Genomic DNA, 16,282 nt, shown 5'->3' on the forward strand with positions numbered 1-16,282 from the left:
ATTTTGGTCATCAAAAAATAAAACATTTTTCTCCCTCTTCCCTAAGTCTCAGGGCAACAGTTTGGTTGAACCTCAATAGATAATGTAGAAAGACTTTAATATTTTAAAATATGGTGCAATTAAAATCTCAAAAAAAAAAAACCCTCCTAAATTTTAGCTTCCAATTTCATCCATTTATTAACAAAGGCTTGAGATTCCTTAGGATAGAGAGCTTTAGGCAGAGAGTGACAGTTTCACCCTCAAGTGGCAGCATTTAGCCACAGAGACCGGGAGGGATCACGACACAGCACAGCCCATGCATTGGAGGGGGTGCAGAGGGGACGGCGACCCATCCAGCTCACAGTATGCCCATGAGGGAGACCAGCCCCCTCTCATACAGACTTCCCTAATTGAAAGTTATGAGGCTTCAATCAAGTTATCATTTAGAGCCATTCAGAACCATCTGCACTGTCAAAACATTTGGAAAGAGGGCTGCAGATAAAGCCAGTGCTGGGCTGCGTCTGACAGGAGGACAGCAGATGAACAGAACCGTAATTCACCACAAGTCAGTACTTTTGCCTTTCTCTTCTTCAGCACTATGATGGCACCAGAAATCTCCTCAAAGCCTATGTGTTCATTGAAAAAAAGCATCTGAAGTAGTGCTTCTCACCTTTTAACGTATACACCAATCACATGGGGATCTTGTCAGAATGCAGATTCTAGTCACCTAGGTCTGGGTTGAAGCCTGAGATCTTGCATTTCTAACAAGCTTCTCAGCAGTGCCAATGTTGCTGTTCACAAGACCAGAAACTGAAGAGCAAGAATCTAAAGGAATCTAGGTAATTCTGTGTTGAAAGGAGTTTTATATAACTCAGATTAATTCTCTAAGTATGTATTCAGGCTCCATCCAAGGGAACCACAAAGAAACAGTAGGCTAATAAAATAAGTTAGATTAAATGCTAAACACAATCTGAATTTAACACATAGGGATGCAATACTAACTCAGAAAGGTTTCACGTTAATTAACCTAATAGGTAATTTTATTTAGCCATGCTTCACTGAAATACACCATTATGCAATTAAAGGTAGTGCAATTTGATGCACAAGGTGGCCATTTATCTATCTTTTCTCTGTTGGAATATATATATTTGTAAAAGAAAACAAAGAGGTTTTTTTTCCCCTAGGAGTTTAGCTTCTAAAAGATCAAAGTTTTTTAAAAAGTGGGTTTCTTTGCTAAACTTGCATGAAAATGTATTACACATAACAAACGTGATCTTTTCATTTTGGCATCTGCAGTATTTGAAAAGTGAAAGATTAAAAAATTACATTCCACATGTCCTTGGTAGCTATTGAAGGGACTGAATTGATTGAACTGTCACTCACCATTTACTGTGGTTAGTGCTTCATTAGGCACAGATAGGCACAACATATCTTAGTCAGATACTTCCACGGAGCACTCAGCTCTCAAGGAATGAAAACAAAACCAATCCGAACACTAGACTGTGGGTGAAAGCCCATCTCAGAGAACATTCAGTTCAAAACAATAAACTTTTTATATATGGGGAAACGTTAACATTTATTTTTCAAACTATGAAACAAAATTATATCTCTAAGAATTGTACTTACAAATGAGGCATGTCAGAACAAAAACTAAACAAAAGCAAAGAATGAAGTACAGGAAGCTAAGGTAGCTCAATAAAGCCAAGGCCCAGGGTGGCCCGCTGCTGACTGGAGAGGAGGGACCAGGCAGTGAGAGGGAGCCCCTTACCAGCACCCACATCTGAAATAAGACTGACCAGAAAGATCTAGAAGCCTAACCACCTTAACGTACCAACTGGCAACAATGCTCATTAAGTTACAATGATAACTCTTGCTCATACATTTTAATATGCAGACATCTATGTTGATATATTTTAGTGTATATATTTCAGTATACATATATTTTGGTACATATATATTTTAGTGTATATGCATGTGTGTACATATATACTTTATATATATTTATGCATAAATATATAATATATATTGTATACAATATAAAAAATGTATGCTTAAAATATGTATATATATGTGTATGTGTGTGTGTATGTGTATGCGTGTGTACGTATGTATATATATATATATATATATATATATTTTTTTTTTTTTTTTAATCACATTGCAAAGCTGTATTTTTGCTTTCTGGTGCAGTTACCTGAGCCAGAAATCCAGGAATCATCTGAAACCCTTGCCCTTCCCCATCACTCTCATTCAATCAAGTTGTCACATCCTAACTATTCCTAAATATTTCTCCATTCTGGCTTCCAACCACTTTCCCCCCCTCTCCATTTTTTCCTTTTTCTCTACCTGTTCTTAAACTCTGTCCCTCTTCCCTACCCACAAATATCAGCTGTTTCACCCCTTGGTGGGGTACTTTTGTCCATGGCCTGGCCAGTGTGTCCTCAACTCTAGCTTTGTTAACTTTGAAAGATGGCTCTGACGAGTCGGGCCAACTAATTACCACTTGGTGACAACTTTCCTGACCATCCCCCCAACCTATCCTCAACTATCCACCAAGGATAAATTTATCACCTTCCCCTCTGAGCCACCACTGTACTGACTGTATATCTGTGTTACAGCTTATTACACTGTTTTTCCTTCTGAACTTGAAGGCATGGAAGGATCTTTCTCATCTTTATAAGCCCCAGGACCTAACCTGGTACCTGGTACAAAATAGGTGTTCGATAAATATCCTTCAAATAAAAGAATGAATGAATGAATGAATGAATTATACAAACTATTCTGAGGAGTGTACACAAGAAACTGAAGTAGAGAAAGGAATCTGATTTAGAACTAATATCATCATACAAAATTAAACACTAGAAAAATTCAGTTCAGTCATTACACCAAAATATCTAAACCTTAACTTCATTTATGTCACTCTGAAGGAATTCCAATGGTCTCCATGGAAACCTCTGGTTCAGCAGTACAATTTACTCGATTGTTAAAATTTAGAGATAGAGGGACTTCAGAGAGTGCCTAAGACAATGCTTTGATTTTTATGTGTAAAGAAACCGTATTACATGTTTAAATGTCAGCCCCAGAACCTGAAGCTGTGACTCAGAATCCTGGGCCAGTGAGCCTTCGTTATGCCATGCCGCCTCCCCAGTTAGAACGACGGGTCTTTATTTGGTCAGTCTGGTCAAATTAAAAAAGAAGAAACAGATGGCGAATTCGTTCTCATTCCTGGTGACACGAATGCTAACAAGGATAAAGATAATATCAAAAGAAAGTCTATAAAATTAAGGTTTGGGCAGAAAAAAACCAATAAAACTATCCCTAAAGACTGAAGTCTATCACCATTGATAGTGTACTGAAAGAAGGATGGGTGTTTAAAGATGCTTGAAAATTGAAAACAGACTTCCATAGATAATGAAAACCCCAGAGATAAAGTCTTAAAATAACAGCCACACAGGACTTCCCTGGTGGCGCAGTGGTTAAGAATCCGCCTGCCAATGCAAGGGATACAGGTTCGATCCCTGGTCCAAGAAGATCCCACATGCCACGGAGCAACTAAGCCCGTGCACCACAACTACTGAGCCTGCAAACCACAACTACTGAGCCCATGCGCTGCAACTACTGAAGCCCGTACACTCTAGAGCCCGTGCTCCTCAACAAGAGAAGTCACCGCAATGAGAAGCCCACACACCGCAACGAAGAGTAGCCCCCGCTTGCCGTAACTAGAGAAAGCTCGTGCACAGCAACGAAGACCAAACGCAGCCAAAAAATAAATAAGTTTAAAAAAGTAATAGCCACATATTATATAGATAACTGGGAATATTCAGACTAGGAACATCCAGAAACCATTAACAATTGATACAAAAATTTAAATAGGAAAGGCCCTTACTGAGGACTACAATAAGGAAAAAAATATAAAACTCAACATATTGCATTGAATAGCCGAGAAATATTATTTCTTGTACTATGGAACAATAAAGGAAGAGAGAGGTTCCATTCGATTAGTCATTTAAAATGCTACCACAGAAAGCACTTCTCCAAGGAATAACTGTAGATCAGGCAGGACAAGATAAAACAAATTAATAAGCTTTGCACATCTTTAATTTCTGTTTATATGACAGCTGATGCAAAACAAGGAAGTCATATAAGATTCCTCCCTGCAAATGTATTAATCGTCCTGCAATAATGTGGGGAATTAGGAAAAAATTGTTCATGGGTAATTATCTTAAAGATCAAAGCAAATGACACATTCAAGCAATCTTTTTAGAGAAACATATCTAGCATATCACACAGACAAATCACTGCTGAAATCATGTAAATTACTCCCCTGAAAGGAGAATTCTGAACTTCAGTTTACAGAGTGGTAAGTTGATATATTTAGTCCCAGTCACCAAATGGCATAGCTGTACTTAGATGGTCTGTGGTTAAGAACGTTGGAATGAGCACCACTAAGGTATACGACTAGATGGATGATATTTGACAGTGAAATGTTGGACAACCATCTGCTATGACAGCCCTCTTAGATAACACATGGAAGACCTGAAGGCAAAAACTTTCCCACCATAAATCCTCATTGTCCATTTTTTGGTGAAGTCTGTGGGCTTCTTGGAATATACTCAAGGACTTGCCCTGGAATGTGGCTGTATAGATTAGACATTGCATACAGACTACAATGTGAATGACGCCCCCTGGAGTTGTGTGATGCTGTAACACCAGTGGGTGCTGCTGAAGGACAGGGACCAGGTCTTTTTCACTCTTGAACCTCTCGACATTCTATAAGGTTTTGTTAAATGAATGAATGAATGACCGAATATAATCATGTTGTGTAAGGGAGATCTTAGTGGGAAGGGGGCTGGCCCTGAGACTCTAGAGGTTCTTTTTCCCTCTGTGCCACCACCAACCAGCTAGTGTGAACAGCATAACCAAGAATCTTCAGATTTGGGAGGCAGGGGTATAAAATGGCCATAAAACCTAATAAAACAAAAGTATGAATTGATTTCACTGGGTTGCTAAAATTCTGAAACAGTTTCTAAATTAAACATGTTAGGATTAAAAATGACAAACAGATGAAAATTTTTATAGTTGATATAATAAAGTTTTTCAATTTGTTGAGTCTACATTAGGCTATGAATATATTCTGTCTTCAGAAGCAAACATGGTGAAAGCTAGCTGTCAAGGAAGAACCACTGAATTATCAATGAGAAAGAATAGAAATGCCTTGCCAAGTTCTACAGAAAATGCAATTATGTGAACATCTCATTCTTAGAATCTACTGTCTCACATGGAAATACAGAGAAATATAAAATGCCATACCAAAGAGGAACAATCCGCATGTGTACAGGAAAACAGGAAGCTACTCAGATTCTGTCCTTAGTAATTACTAAATGCCTGTCACAGACTATAATTAAGTTTTGTTTTATATTTTAATGGAATTTAAAGCAGGCTGTTTCTTGGCCACTGATAGGCTAGTTTAGTTAAGTTTGACTTTCTTTTTCAACTATTGTACTATTTCTTTTTTTGCCTAATGACATCTTTACCAATAGGAATCTAAGGACATTACATTTGAAGAGCAAAACTGGAAAAAAAAGCCCCCAAATATCTAAGTTTATTGATTACATAATATAGAGTCTAAAATCAAGAAAGCTACTAGTATATTTAAGTTACATTAATTCATAGAGCAGAATACCAGTAAATGAAAATGTGATTCCTAATTAAAGTACATGCTAGATAATGCAGTGTCCTGAGGAATTAAATCACAAACGTCACAATAGCACAGAGGTCCCCACTTTCGTCCTTCAATGAACAGTATGAAGTAGACACCCAAATCCCTTTACCAACAATGATGTTTATATAAGCCCCTAGCTTCTCTCCAATCACATTGCCATTCAATCATATCGTCCCTGTGCACGTAAGATAACAATCTACTTTTTCACCTTCATTGGATTAGAAACTTCATAGTGACTGGAACATTTGTTGAAAGAGTTTCACTGATTGCTTTTGCTTGTTTTATAGTAAGCTCACGTTGGATTCACACATTGCTATTGATCAGAGAACTACCTTCTGCAATCACTTCTTTTAATTCATGTAAAATTTTTATCTTTTAAAAAACTATCATTTCACATTCTATTCCTTTCCATCACTAGCTTATCAGAAAGTGCTTGGCTTTCTTTTCACATTTGTTTTCATAAATAAAGTTGTCATTACTGCATTAACAGTTAAATGGTAAGTATTATAAATTTCCACAACCACACTAAGAAGCTGGCAGTCAAGATGCTCCTGCTTGCACCATGCTGTTTGATTGGCTCCCACCCATCAGGACTTGCAACTCAAATCTGTGGCCAAGCAAAGTCACAATTTTCTCTAGGACAAGGACCTTAGCAGTCAATTGTCCATAAGTAAAGCCAGGAAGATTAAATTATCAACAAGAGTAGGACATTCGGTAAAATGTACACAAACTCCCCTTCCCTCCCAAAAGTGACTGAAGTGTCAGTTAAGGAATAACATTTTAAACAAGGATAAAATAGATAGATGAGGACACACAAGAAGATGAGAGAGAATTTTTTTCGTAAGTTGTGGATGAAGGTGTGGCAATCTAGGCAGACCATAGGCAGCTACAACTTCTCAAGTTATAGACAGTATTTATCCACAACAACTTAGAAAAGGCACATGACTTGGATATATAAGTTCTAGAAAGTGTAAAGGTGAGTCTGACAACTGGAAACAGGGTGGAGGATTGAAAGTTTGTACAAAGCAATTGACCCATAGGCCTTCTCTGACCATCTCTCACCCCAACCCACCAGCAGGACACTGAGTGTTTATCCTCTGGAGAAATGAAACCCAAAAGTCCTCAAACTGAGGATAAAAGGTGAGAGCAGAGTGTTGCACAGAGCTGAAAAAAGGGAAATTAAGTAAAAAATGTGTTTAATTGGTCTGTGTATCTAACTGGCACCAACAGAAAAAGATACAATCAAAGCTCATTATCAAGCAATTTCAGAACACCAGGGATAGATGTAAGAACCTAATACTTTCCAGGGAGAAAGTATGATGAGGCACACAAATGATTGCAAATCTGAATGCAATCAGACTTTTCAGTAGCAATACTAGAAGCTCTAAAGAAAGTAAGCAATACATTCAAAATTCTGAGGGGAAAAAAAGCCTCATTATATACTCAACCAAAGTATATCAATCATGTGTGGGAGCAGAATAAAGACATTTTGAGAAAACTAAGAATTTGAATCTTATATTTCTAATGCATTCTTTCTTAGGAAACTAAAGGAGGAAGACAAGGAATCTATAATCAGTAAAGGTAAGAAGGAAAATGAATCCAACCCACAACAGACTCTGATGAATTTACTACTTACAGAGGAGTAACAGAACTAATAAGACATATTGAAACACTAAGAGGCTAGCAACAGCAGGAAGCCATTACTTGCATTAGAAATAAAAGCCGGGAATTCCCTGGAGGTCCAGTGGATAGGACTCCGCACTCTCACTGCCGAGGGCCCAGGTTCAATCCCTGGTCAGGGAACTAAGATCCCATAAGCCATGTGGCACAGCCAAAAACAAAAAAACAAAAAAACTAAAAGCCATTATTGCCCCTAGGATCATAAAGGCCAAATGTTATGGAAATCTATTGACAGCTAGAGTCATGAAAAAGTGCTTCTGCACAGAAGTTGTAGTTAGCCATTCCGAGAAATATGGGTTAAAGCAGGGAAGAAGTAGGGATGAATATTCAATCCTCATACTTTTCCATTGCCTGAACTCGATTGGGAACCAGTAGCCAAGGCAGCTTGGAGGATGTATTCCCTAGGGGTCAGCCATCCAGGACATAGGGCAGGGAAGAAGAGGGTAGAGAACAGATGTGAAGGGAAACAGAGAACAACTAGCTTAGGACCTACAACAACAGGAGAGGGGGGGAAACGGAAGTCCTAAGATGACAGATGTTCAGCTGTGCTAAGGCAAGAAATCAGAGAGCCGAGAGAGGAAAGTTTCAAGGAAAAGGTTGAGGGAGGGAGATGTCAAGAAAATTAAATGGAATTGACAGATTTGCTGATGTATTTGAGCATTTGGAAAATATTTTCCATATATAATTGACATCTTTTATGACTATAAATGACAGTAAGGACAAAGACAACTAAACTAATAAAAAGCAGAGACAATCATAAAGTCCAGGAAAAACCAAAGGTTATACAAGAAAGGATACATAATCATGAATACTACTTGACTTCACCATGAATAATATTAATATTTACATATTAATATTTCAAAATGTGACATAGATTCTATATTGGGAGAATGAGATGAAGGTGGAGTTGGGGGAAGGTTGATGGAAGAAAGTTAAATCTTTGTCTACTATACACCTACTTAGTAGCAATGTCTAAAATAGTAACTTAGAGATAGCAATATAAAAAATTATTTAAGACATGTGGAGATAGATCCTAAAAGAGTTGAAAGTAGTAGTTACTTCTGAGAAATAGGATTAGAGGATGAGTATGAGTGAGGCAGGAGATTACTACTTTTGTTATTGTTACTACTGTGGCAGCTATTAGTAACTAGTTATATCTGAAATAGGTTTAATTATCAAAATTTTCTGATTTGGAAACTGAAGATTAAGGATAGTTAAGCGATTTGGTCAACTAAATTCACACAGGTAAGGAGTGGCAGAGCCTAATTTAGGCATTCAACGTATTTTCTACCATAACATGGCCTCCTTGATACAGAAAACCACTGTTAGTTACCATGATCAGAGAATCAATAGCTACATGAAAAAATACACAACTTGTAAAACATAAAAGGCACTAGTGAACATCCAATGCTCTCCAAACTTTGAGTACTAACATATATTTCCGAATTAAACGCATGTGCACGCGCACACACACACGTAAGATGAGAACATCCTGGGCCAATATTTCTCTCTAATTCTCTAGACATAGACAGTATGTGAATCTCCCTAAAACCAAATACAACAGCTTCTATTTCTTTGATATATTCTATAGCACCCTTGGATTGTATATTTTAATAGAAATACAAAATATTTAGCTTGGCTGGTTGATGTTCCAAAAGCTGATAAGAACACTATTTTCAACATTTATGGAGTCATATATTTCTTAAAGAATTTCCGCATTTATCCATCTCTTGCAGCTATGAACCAGTGAGGCAGCTAAGTATACCAAGGGCTATCTTAGTATCATGAAACTTAGTCATTGTGATTGTCTATTTAAAAATTATCCAAAAACCAGTTGTGGGTAACCAATTACTTTGCCAACTTTGATACAAGTGGGGGAATTTTTATTTGTTTTTAAAATATTTAGTAGTGAAAACTACATATACAATGTCTCATTTTATATGTTATGATTCAGCCAACCCATCATTAACAAGTGACCAAACATATCCATTGAAAACACACATACACTCTCTCTCACAAACACACACTGATAAACAACATGGGATGTAATAACCATAACCACGCTAAGCTTCTGATAGGATAAGAGGACAGGTTCCCTTAAGCATTCCAAAGCCATCACTAAATGCAGCACTGTGGCAGCCACTCCATAATGTCATAATAATCTAATATTAGAGAACTGTACTTTTGGAGACAATTTGTTATAAAGCAATGTAACAGAAGTTTTCCACAAGGAATAGCCAGTACCCCTTCAGTGTGAATTAAGCACTCAAATGCATTGTCTCTTCTGACTACTAGTATTTAGCAAATTACTGCTCCAGTGCTTTATGAGTAAGATGACCACATGCCACAGTTACATCCCTGTCTTACAACTATTGTCCTAGCAGAATTACTATTAACTCTAAAAAGTGTCCTGGTATGGACAATATACTCTATGGTCATCGCAATTTTAAGGGACTTCAGTAGTGGGAGTGGCTCAGAAAGTACTGCTGCCACCAGGAGCTCAGCTTTTGTCCCCCAGACACCCTTCTGACTACCCCTGTTCTTTGGTCATGTTCCATTGCATTGTCAGTGGCTACACTGGCAAGTCATTTGGATCATGTATTATTTGAACAGCTCTCAAGAGCTCTTAAAGAGTTGTTACTTTTGAGAGTGACTAATTTGAATCCTCCTTGGTCTCATGACCTGATTAATTAGAAAATGTGTAAATAATGTTGACAGATGATTTTATGTAGCCCATGAACTCAAATTCTCATTTTTTTACTAGCATTCTTTTTTAAATGGACACATTCATTTTAGCAGAAGCGGTAAATGAGTAATGGTTAGAAGTTGTGAAAATACTTGCCAGTATAGATATTGGTCTCATGAAAATGTATTCAATCCAATGATTCATGTCTTAAGTTTATTTCAAAAAAACTCCACCCTGAATAAAATTATATAATATAGACTACTGATGTGAGGAGAGAAAGCAGTCTGCAAGGCTGTTGTGTGAGAGGGAAAGCCACCTACTTTGTTTGAAATATGGAAAGGATCCAACATGACTCAGATCATAGCCTAAATTCTCAAAGAGGTATTTTACTTATTTGTGTTTTGGAATCACTTTACTAGTAAAATAAAAAACAATTGCTTATAAATCATCTTAAGAGATTATGTAATATGTTATAAGGAGAAAGGGCTTTGGAGTGGGTTAGCTCTGAGTTTGAATGTCAGCTCTATTTACTAACTATGACCCTTACTCTCTTACTTAGTCTCCCTGGGTTTTGTTTTCTTTCACTGTATCATAGAACAGTAGGTAAGTAATTAAAATGCGTAAGAGGACTTAGAATTCGGTTTGTGTTCAGTAGAAGTATCTATTATTGTTACCATTGTTATTACTATTGCTTAAGACAATTTATGATCCTCTTAAAACACTGGTAAACAAGCCTGAGTCCTTAGGAAACTTTATTTTATTACATAAATTTCCTTGGTTCAGGAGAGATCATTAAGGATGATGGCAGAACTCTATATTGCCAGTATGTATGGTGATTAGGCTTATTTAATAAAATGCAATGCTAACTGGCCTTATAATACTCAATAAATAGGCAATTTCTTTTCTGATATATGCAAAATCAATTTTGATGCAGACGTTTTTCTATATATCAAGATCGGTACGGAAATTTTTTTCTAACCACCCAGCTGCTACAATGTTAAATAAATTAATTTTAATCCTAAATCAGAGATGCTATAGAGAAAAGGGTGATTTAATATGCAATCTCATTACATTTGACAGGCTTATTTATAAATGATTTGCCCCACATTTTGACAAGCATAGTTAATATGCTAATTAGCTTTGAAAAAGATGATGAAAGGGAGAGACTGACATGCTATCATTCTTTAAACACCATGTTGGGGAGCGCTGGAATTGACACAAGGTGGTATCACTATATATTGTGCCCCCCCAAAAGCAGCGTGATGATGAGATATTTATTAGCTACAGATAACTTAGTCACTATGCTAAAAATTAATCCCTTAAAATAATCCCAAGTGACCTTCTGCTTTAGAAAACAAATGCCATTCTAAACATATTTATGAGCTTCTATAAAGGAATATAAGGCTTATTAAGAGCAATGACCTCGACAGCTAGAGCAGAACTCCTTGACAAGGGAGGGACTACACAGATAAGCTCCTTTTCACATTTGCACTTCTCTTAATGTGGTTTTCAGTACTTGGTAAGCCTTTTTGGTTTAGAAGCTTAAAGATGATTTCCTATGCCTTGACTTTCAAAGAGTTATAAAATCCAAGAATTAAGGGAAGCTATACACGAGACAAAGTCCAATTTGATTCCTCTGCTTAAACCCTCCTTCACGGAGGCAGACAAAGGTGTCAAAAACTATCTTCCTTGATGAGTTCTCAAATCGCACACTATATTCATACATCACCACCGCGCTGGAGACCTAGAGCAGTAAATCATAACAGGGAGAGCTCTGACTTCCATTGCTTGCTGCCAATGTTAATGAATAAGTGTCTTCATTAATATTTTTATTGCCCGAAGCTATTTAAACAGAAAACTGGAAATTGTAACACTGTGTAGGGATCATTAGTTTTTAGTTACTACCCTACTGCCCCAGGATGGTAAATTAACTGTAAAAATAGCCTGAAACCACTGCCACCTGCCTCCCTGCTATTGTGTATGGTTTAATATTTGCACTTCTCTTTGGTGCAGCTGAGCCATGACTCAATTATAGTCCCATTTCTAGATCTTTGAACACCCAGCATCAAGGTCACTAATTATGCAAAAATCATTGTCCTGTGAGCTTTTCTCTAACTGGAAAAATACATACATTTTACCTGACTTATAGGAAAATAAAATGGCTTTTAGAAAATGGCTTGGAATGAAATCAGATTCAGAGTGACAGGCATAGCATAGACATAACTCAGATTTTAGGGCTTAGAAATGAAGAGCCAATAAGCATGGGAAACTGCTCCAACATAACACATTTACTATTTGCTTTTGGCAATGAATAATCTTGGCATGCAGACAAAAGGGCATTTGGGGTCTATTATTTTATATCAGTTTTCCTCCCTTCCACTTAAATAACCATCTTCTTCTTATGCTTCATTATGTCTCTGCTTAAAGCAAATTGGCAGAAAGCAACCAAGCCTTCTTCCGTAAGAGAATGGACACAAACAGGCACATACATGTCACAGAAAGGCTGGGGAGCAGGGGGAGTGGAGAGGCACAGACTGGAAGTCAAACACTATATATCACAAACAGACATATTAGCAAGTCCCAATCCATGTGGTCCTCTGTACTTTAAAGAGCACTTTCAAAGGTCTGGGAAAAATTAGCCACTAGTGTATAAAAAACAGCTTCTCCTCATTCTGAGGGTAGAGTCTTAACTGCCCTGCCAAGCAACTAAGACAAAACTGGCTCCAAGCCACAAATATTTCCAAACTATGTTCTATTAGCAGAGTCCTTAACTGACCTCACTGAAAAACAATCTAGAATTTCCATCTCAAAAAATAGAGAAAAACACTCTATAACTCATACAGATCTACACCCCATAAAAACAAATATATCCACGTGTACACAAAATGTTGCATATATTTTCAGTGGCTTTACAGATGCCCAAATCCCATTCCTAAGGGGTTGTTGGAATCTAAATTAAGTAAATCTACGCTGTACCTTACATCACAAGGAACTTGATTTTATTCTCTCCATAAAATGTTTGGATCAGGGCTTCCCTGATGGCACAGTGGTTAAGAATCCGCCTGCCAATGCAGGCGACATGGGTTCAAGCCCTGGTCTGGGAAGATCTCACATGCCACGGAGCAACTAAGCCCGTGCACCACAACTACTGAGCCTGCGCTCTAGAGCCCGTGAGTCACAACTACTGAGCCCACGTGCCACAGCTACTGAAGCCTGCACGCCTAGAGCCTGTGCTCCGCAACAAGAGAAGCTACCGCAATGAGAAGCCTGCGCACCACAATGAAGAGTAGCCCCCGCTCGCTGCAACTAGAGAAAGCCCGCATGCAGCAACGAAGACCCAACGCAGACGAAAACAAAGGAAGGAAGGAAGGGAGGGAGGGAGGGAGGGAGGAAGGAAGGAAGGAAGAAAGAAAGTTTGGATAAAAAATATCAGGGAAGAAGCCAAGCCTTATCACAGCCTAATTTACTAAAAGTTCAAGATTATTTAGGGTAGAGCAGTGAAGTAAGTACAGGGCAAGAAGATAAATGACACATGCTGAAGCTTTATTGAGGTCATAAACATTATGCGAACATGTAGCTGAATTCTGTATGTAGGGCATCATCATTCATGGAAGATGATTCATGCTATCAAATAGCCATGTGCTATGTGAACTGTTTTACTCTGAACACAATTGTGAGTCTAGAAAAGGGATTTTTCTATTAATAAATGACATTTTCAACATTCACTATTAAGCCTTTCCTGATTGCTAAAAAGAAGGTTATTCCCTTATTTGATTTAGATCACACTAGACTGGAAACTCATCACAGTTTATCATTAATCATAATTACACATTAAACCTTGCCAGTCTTTGGGCCTCCTATAATAGATTTTTAAGTTTTGCTAAACCACTGTGTAAAACTGTGACTCTATTGAAATTAAACTTACTCTGATATTTTTAAAAAGTAATCATTTTATTTCATTTTGGAGAATTGGTACCAACAGTTTTCAGGGGTATACTGTACCAAATTTAGTACATTACAGTCACAGCAAAATTTTCAGACCACTTATCGGATTTCTGTTGTGAATTTAAACATGCTCCTACAACTTCCAACCCATACTGCTGTTTGGAGATATATACTTCCTTGTTATAAAATAAATCTACAAATTAAGACCCTTAGGGAGAAAAATCACCAAACTGACAGTTAGAAAAATGTCTCTGCCCCTGTCCATCAAGAACCATTACCAGACACCATCTGTAAGGGAGTCCCTGATTAGGGAACATTCCCAATTATGTTTTCAAAAACTCCAGTGGTATTGCCACACACAGGCCAACACTCCAGCACCATTAATCTTCATTCAGACTGTTAGGATGTTTGTCTAGGCTTGACCCAGACCAAGCACTACAGATAAATTAGCTAGAGTAAAGCTTCCATTTCTCACCACATGTCAAGGCAGGTGGAATATTCTGTCGAGCCCAGGAGGACATCTGGAGGTCTGTACCACAAGGTAACCACTTCATTGGAGTATGTGTGGCTAGGGACAGATTTTGCTCTTGCAAGACCTGTGGGTTACATGAAACATAAAGAAGTTTAATAGGCATTAATAAAACAAAGGAATTTAAATTTGAATGTTCACAGTTTTAAAAGGTCAAATGTGATATTATAATACAGAATCACAAATGCAATGTCAAGGTTACTAGAAAGGTTGGGGAAAGCATATTGTGGTCTACCTGTTTCAAATACATGTTAATAACCAATAAATCATTTATATTTCCTAATATAGCACCAAGAATCTAAAAAAAAATATCCCAGGAGAGTAAACAAATGATTCATAAACTATTTGATACTATGCAGAAGTTTAGAAATTTCCTGGACTTTCCAAAGAATGTCTCATGGTACTTTAGTTCTGAGAGTTACAAATAAGTGTGATAAGGAAAAGTCCCAAGGTCAAATACCTTTGAGAAAAGATGGTTTAAAAAGTAAAACAGGTTTCCATACTGTGAGACTTCTCACTGCCCTTAATTTTTCTAATGTGTACGGTGAATCTGAAAGATGAGACTATGACTCTTTTCTCAAAGGGTTTTTCCAAAACTTCTTTTGGTTTCAGGGTTCTGTCAAACACTCACTAAGAAATGCTTATTCAGGAGGTTCATTTGAAAACCACATAAATAAATAATTAGAAAGGAATAGTTAAATAAATCTGGTATGTGGAAATGATGAGATACCATATAACAAATTAAATTGTTTTCTAAGAATGTTTAAAAATTGGGAAAGTGGTCACAATAAAATGTTAAGTGATAAATTACACGCAGTTTGACCTCACAACCATAAATATTTATGCACTGAAAAAAGACTGGTGGAAAATATATTTGAATAACCTTAGTGGTTAGTTCTGGAATACAAGATTATCTGGTTTTTTAATTTAATATGTTTTTCTGAGTTTTTTCCAAGTTTTCTACAATGAATACATAATTCCTTCAAAAAACACAAAATCTATAGATGTTATTTTTTTAAGAGAAAAAAATCTGTGCGATAGCTTTCTATCTGGGTATGTCCATTAACGAGAAGTGTAAAGTATTATTTATCACTGTAATGCTCAAAGCGAATAAACATTTTTACAGTGAACCTACCATATTTATTTTAATGTTTTGATTATTTAAATTTTTATGTAGTACTTAGGAACATAACTTTTCTCATTTTATTAAACACTTGGTATTCCCTTTACTGTATTATACGTAAATGTTAAAATTAATAGAGCATCTGGTGAGAAGATGAATTTCTAATTAGTTCAACTATGGTTACAATAACTCAATTTTTCCCACCATGCAGTTTTTATAACAACACAATGGCATATTATAAATTGACTAATGTTTATAAGTATTCTATATTAAAATGTACAGATTATTCACACACAAACATACCTACACATGTATTGTCCCTAACTTTTCTGCACATGAATAGAATAATTATTTCTGATAACAGATTTCCATAATAACCTCTACTCCTTTTCTCTGCAAGGTTTTATCCTACCTCAAATAAGGCAAAACTGAACAACAGATAAAACAGTCAGGGTGGTAAAGTGTTTCCAGAGTTTAGTGATCCCATCAAAAAGTTTAGTTCCTCAAATGAGCATGTGTCTATACAGACTAAAGAGCTAATAAGCACAAGTCCTGAAGTAGGTTCTGACTTGTTCCATATGCTGTTGTCAAGGCAAATGGGATGCCAAAAACATTCAG

General features: G+C 36.9%; 1 protein-coding gene across 4 annotated transcripts in view; it reads right to left on the minus strand.

Moving 5' to 3' along the window:
* The window catches only part of CDK14 (cyclin dependent kinase 14), a 567,382-nt gene that overhangs the window by 215,650 nt on the left and 335,450 nt on the right, over positions 1–16,282 (minus strand). For all 4 annotated transcript variants that reach the window (XM_082398489.1, XM_082398490.1, XM_082398492.1 and 1 more), the window contains one exon: positions 14,488–14,608. In XM_082398489.1, the coding sequence (XP_082254615.1) occupies positions 14,488–14,608 (121 nt within the window). The remainder of the gene's footprint in view (positions 1–14,487; positions 14,609–16,282) is intronic.

The sequence above is a fragment of the Balaenoptera borealis genome (assembly GCF_965194805.1).
Source record: "Balaenoptera borealis genome assembly, chromosome: 7".
In the NCBI taxonomy this organism is placed as follows: Eukaryota; Metazoa; Chordata; class Mammalia; order Artiodactyla; family Balaenopteridae; genus Balaenoptera; species Balaenoptera borealis.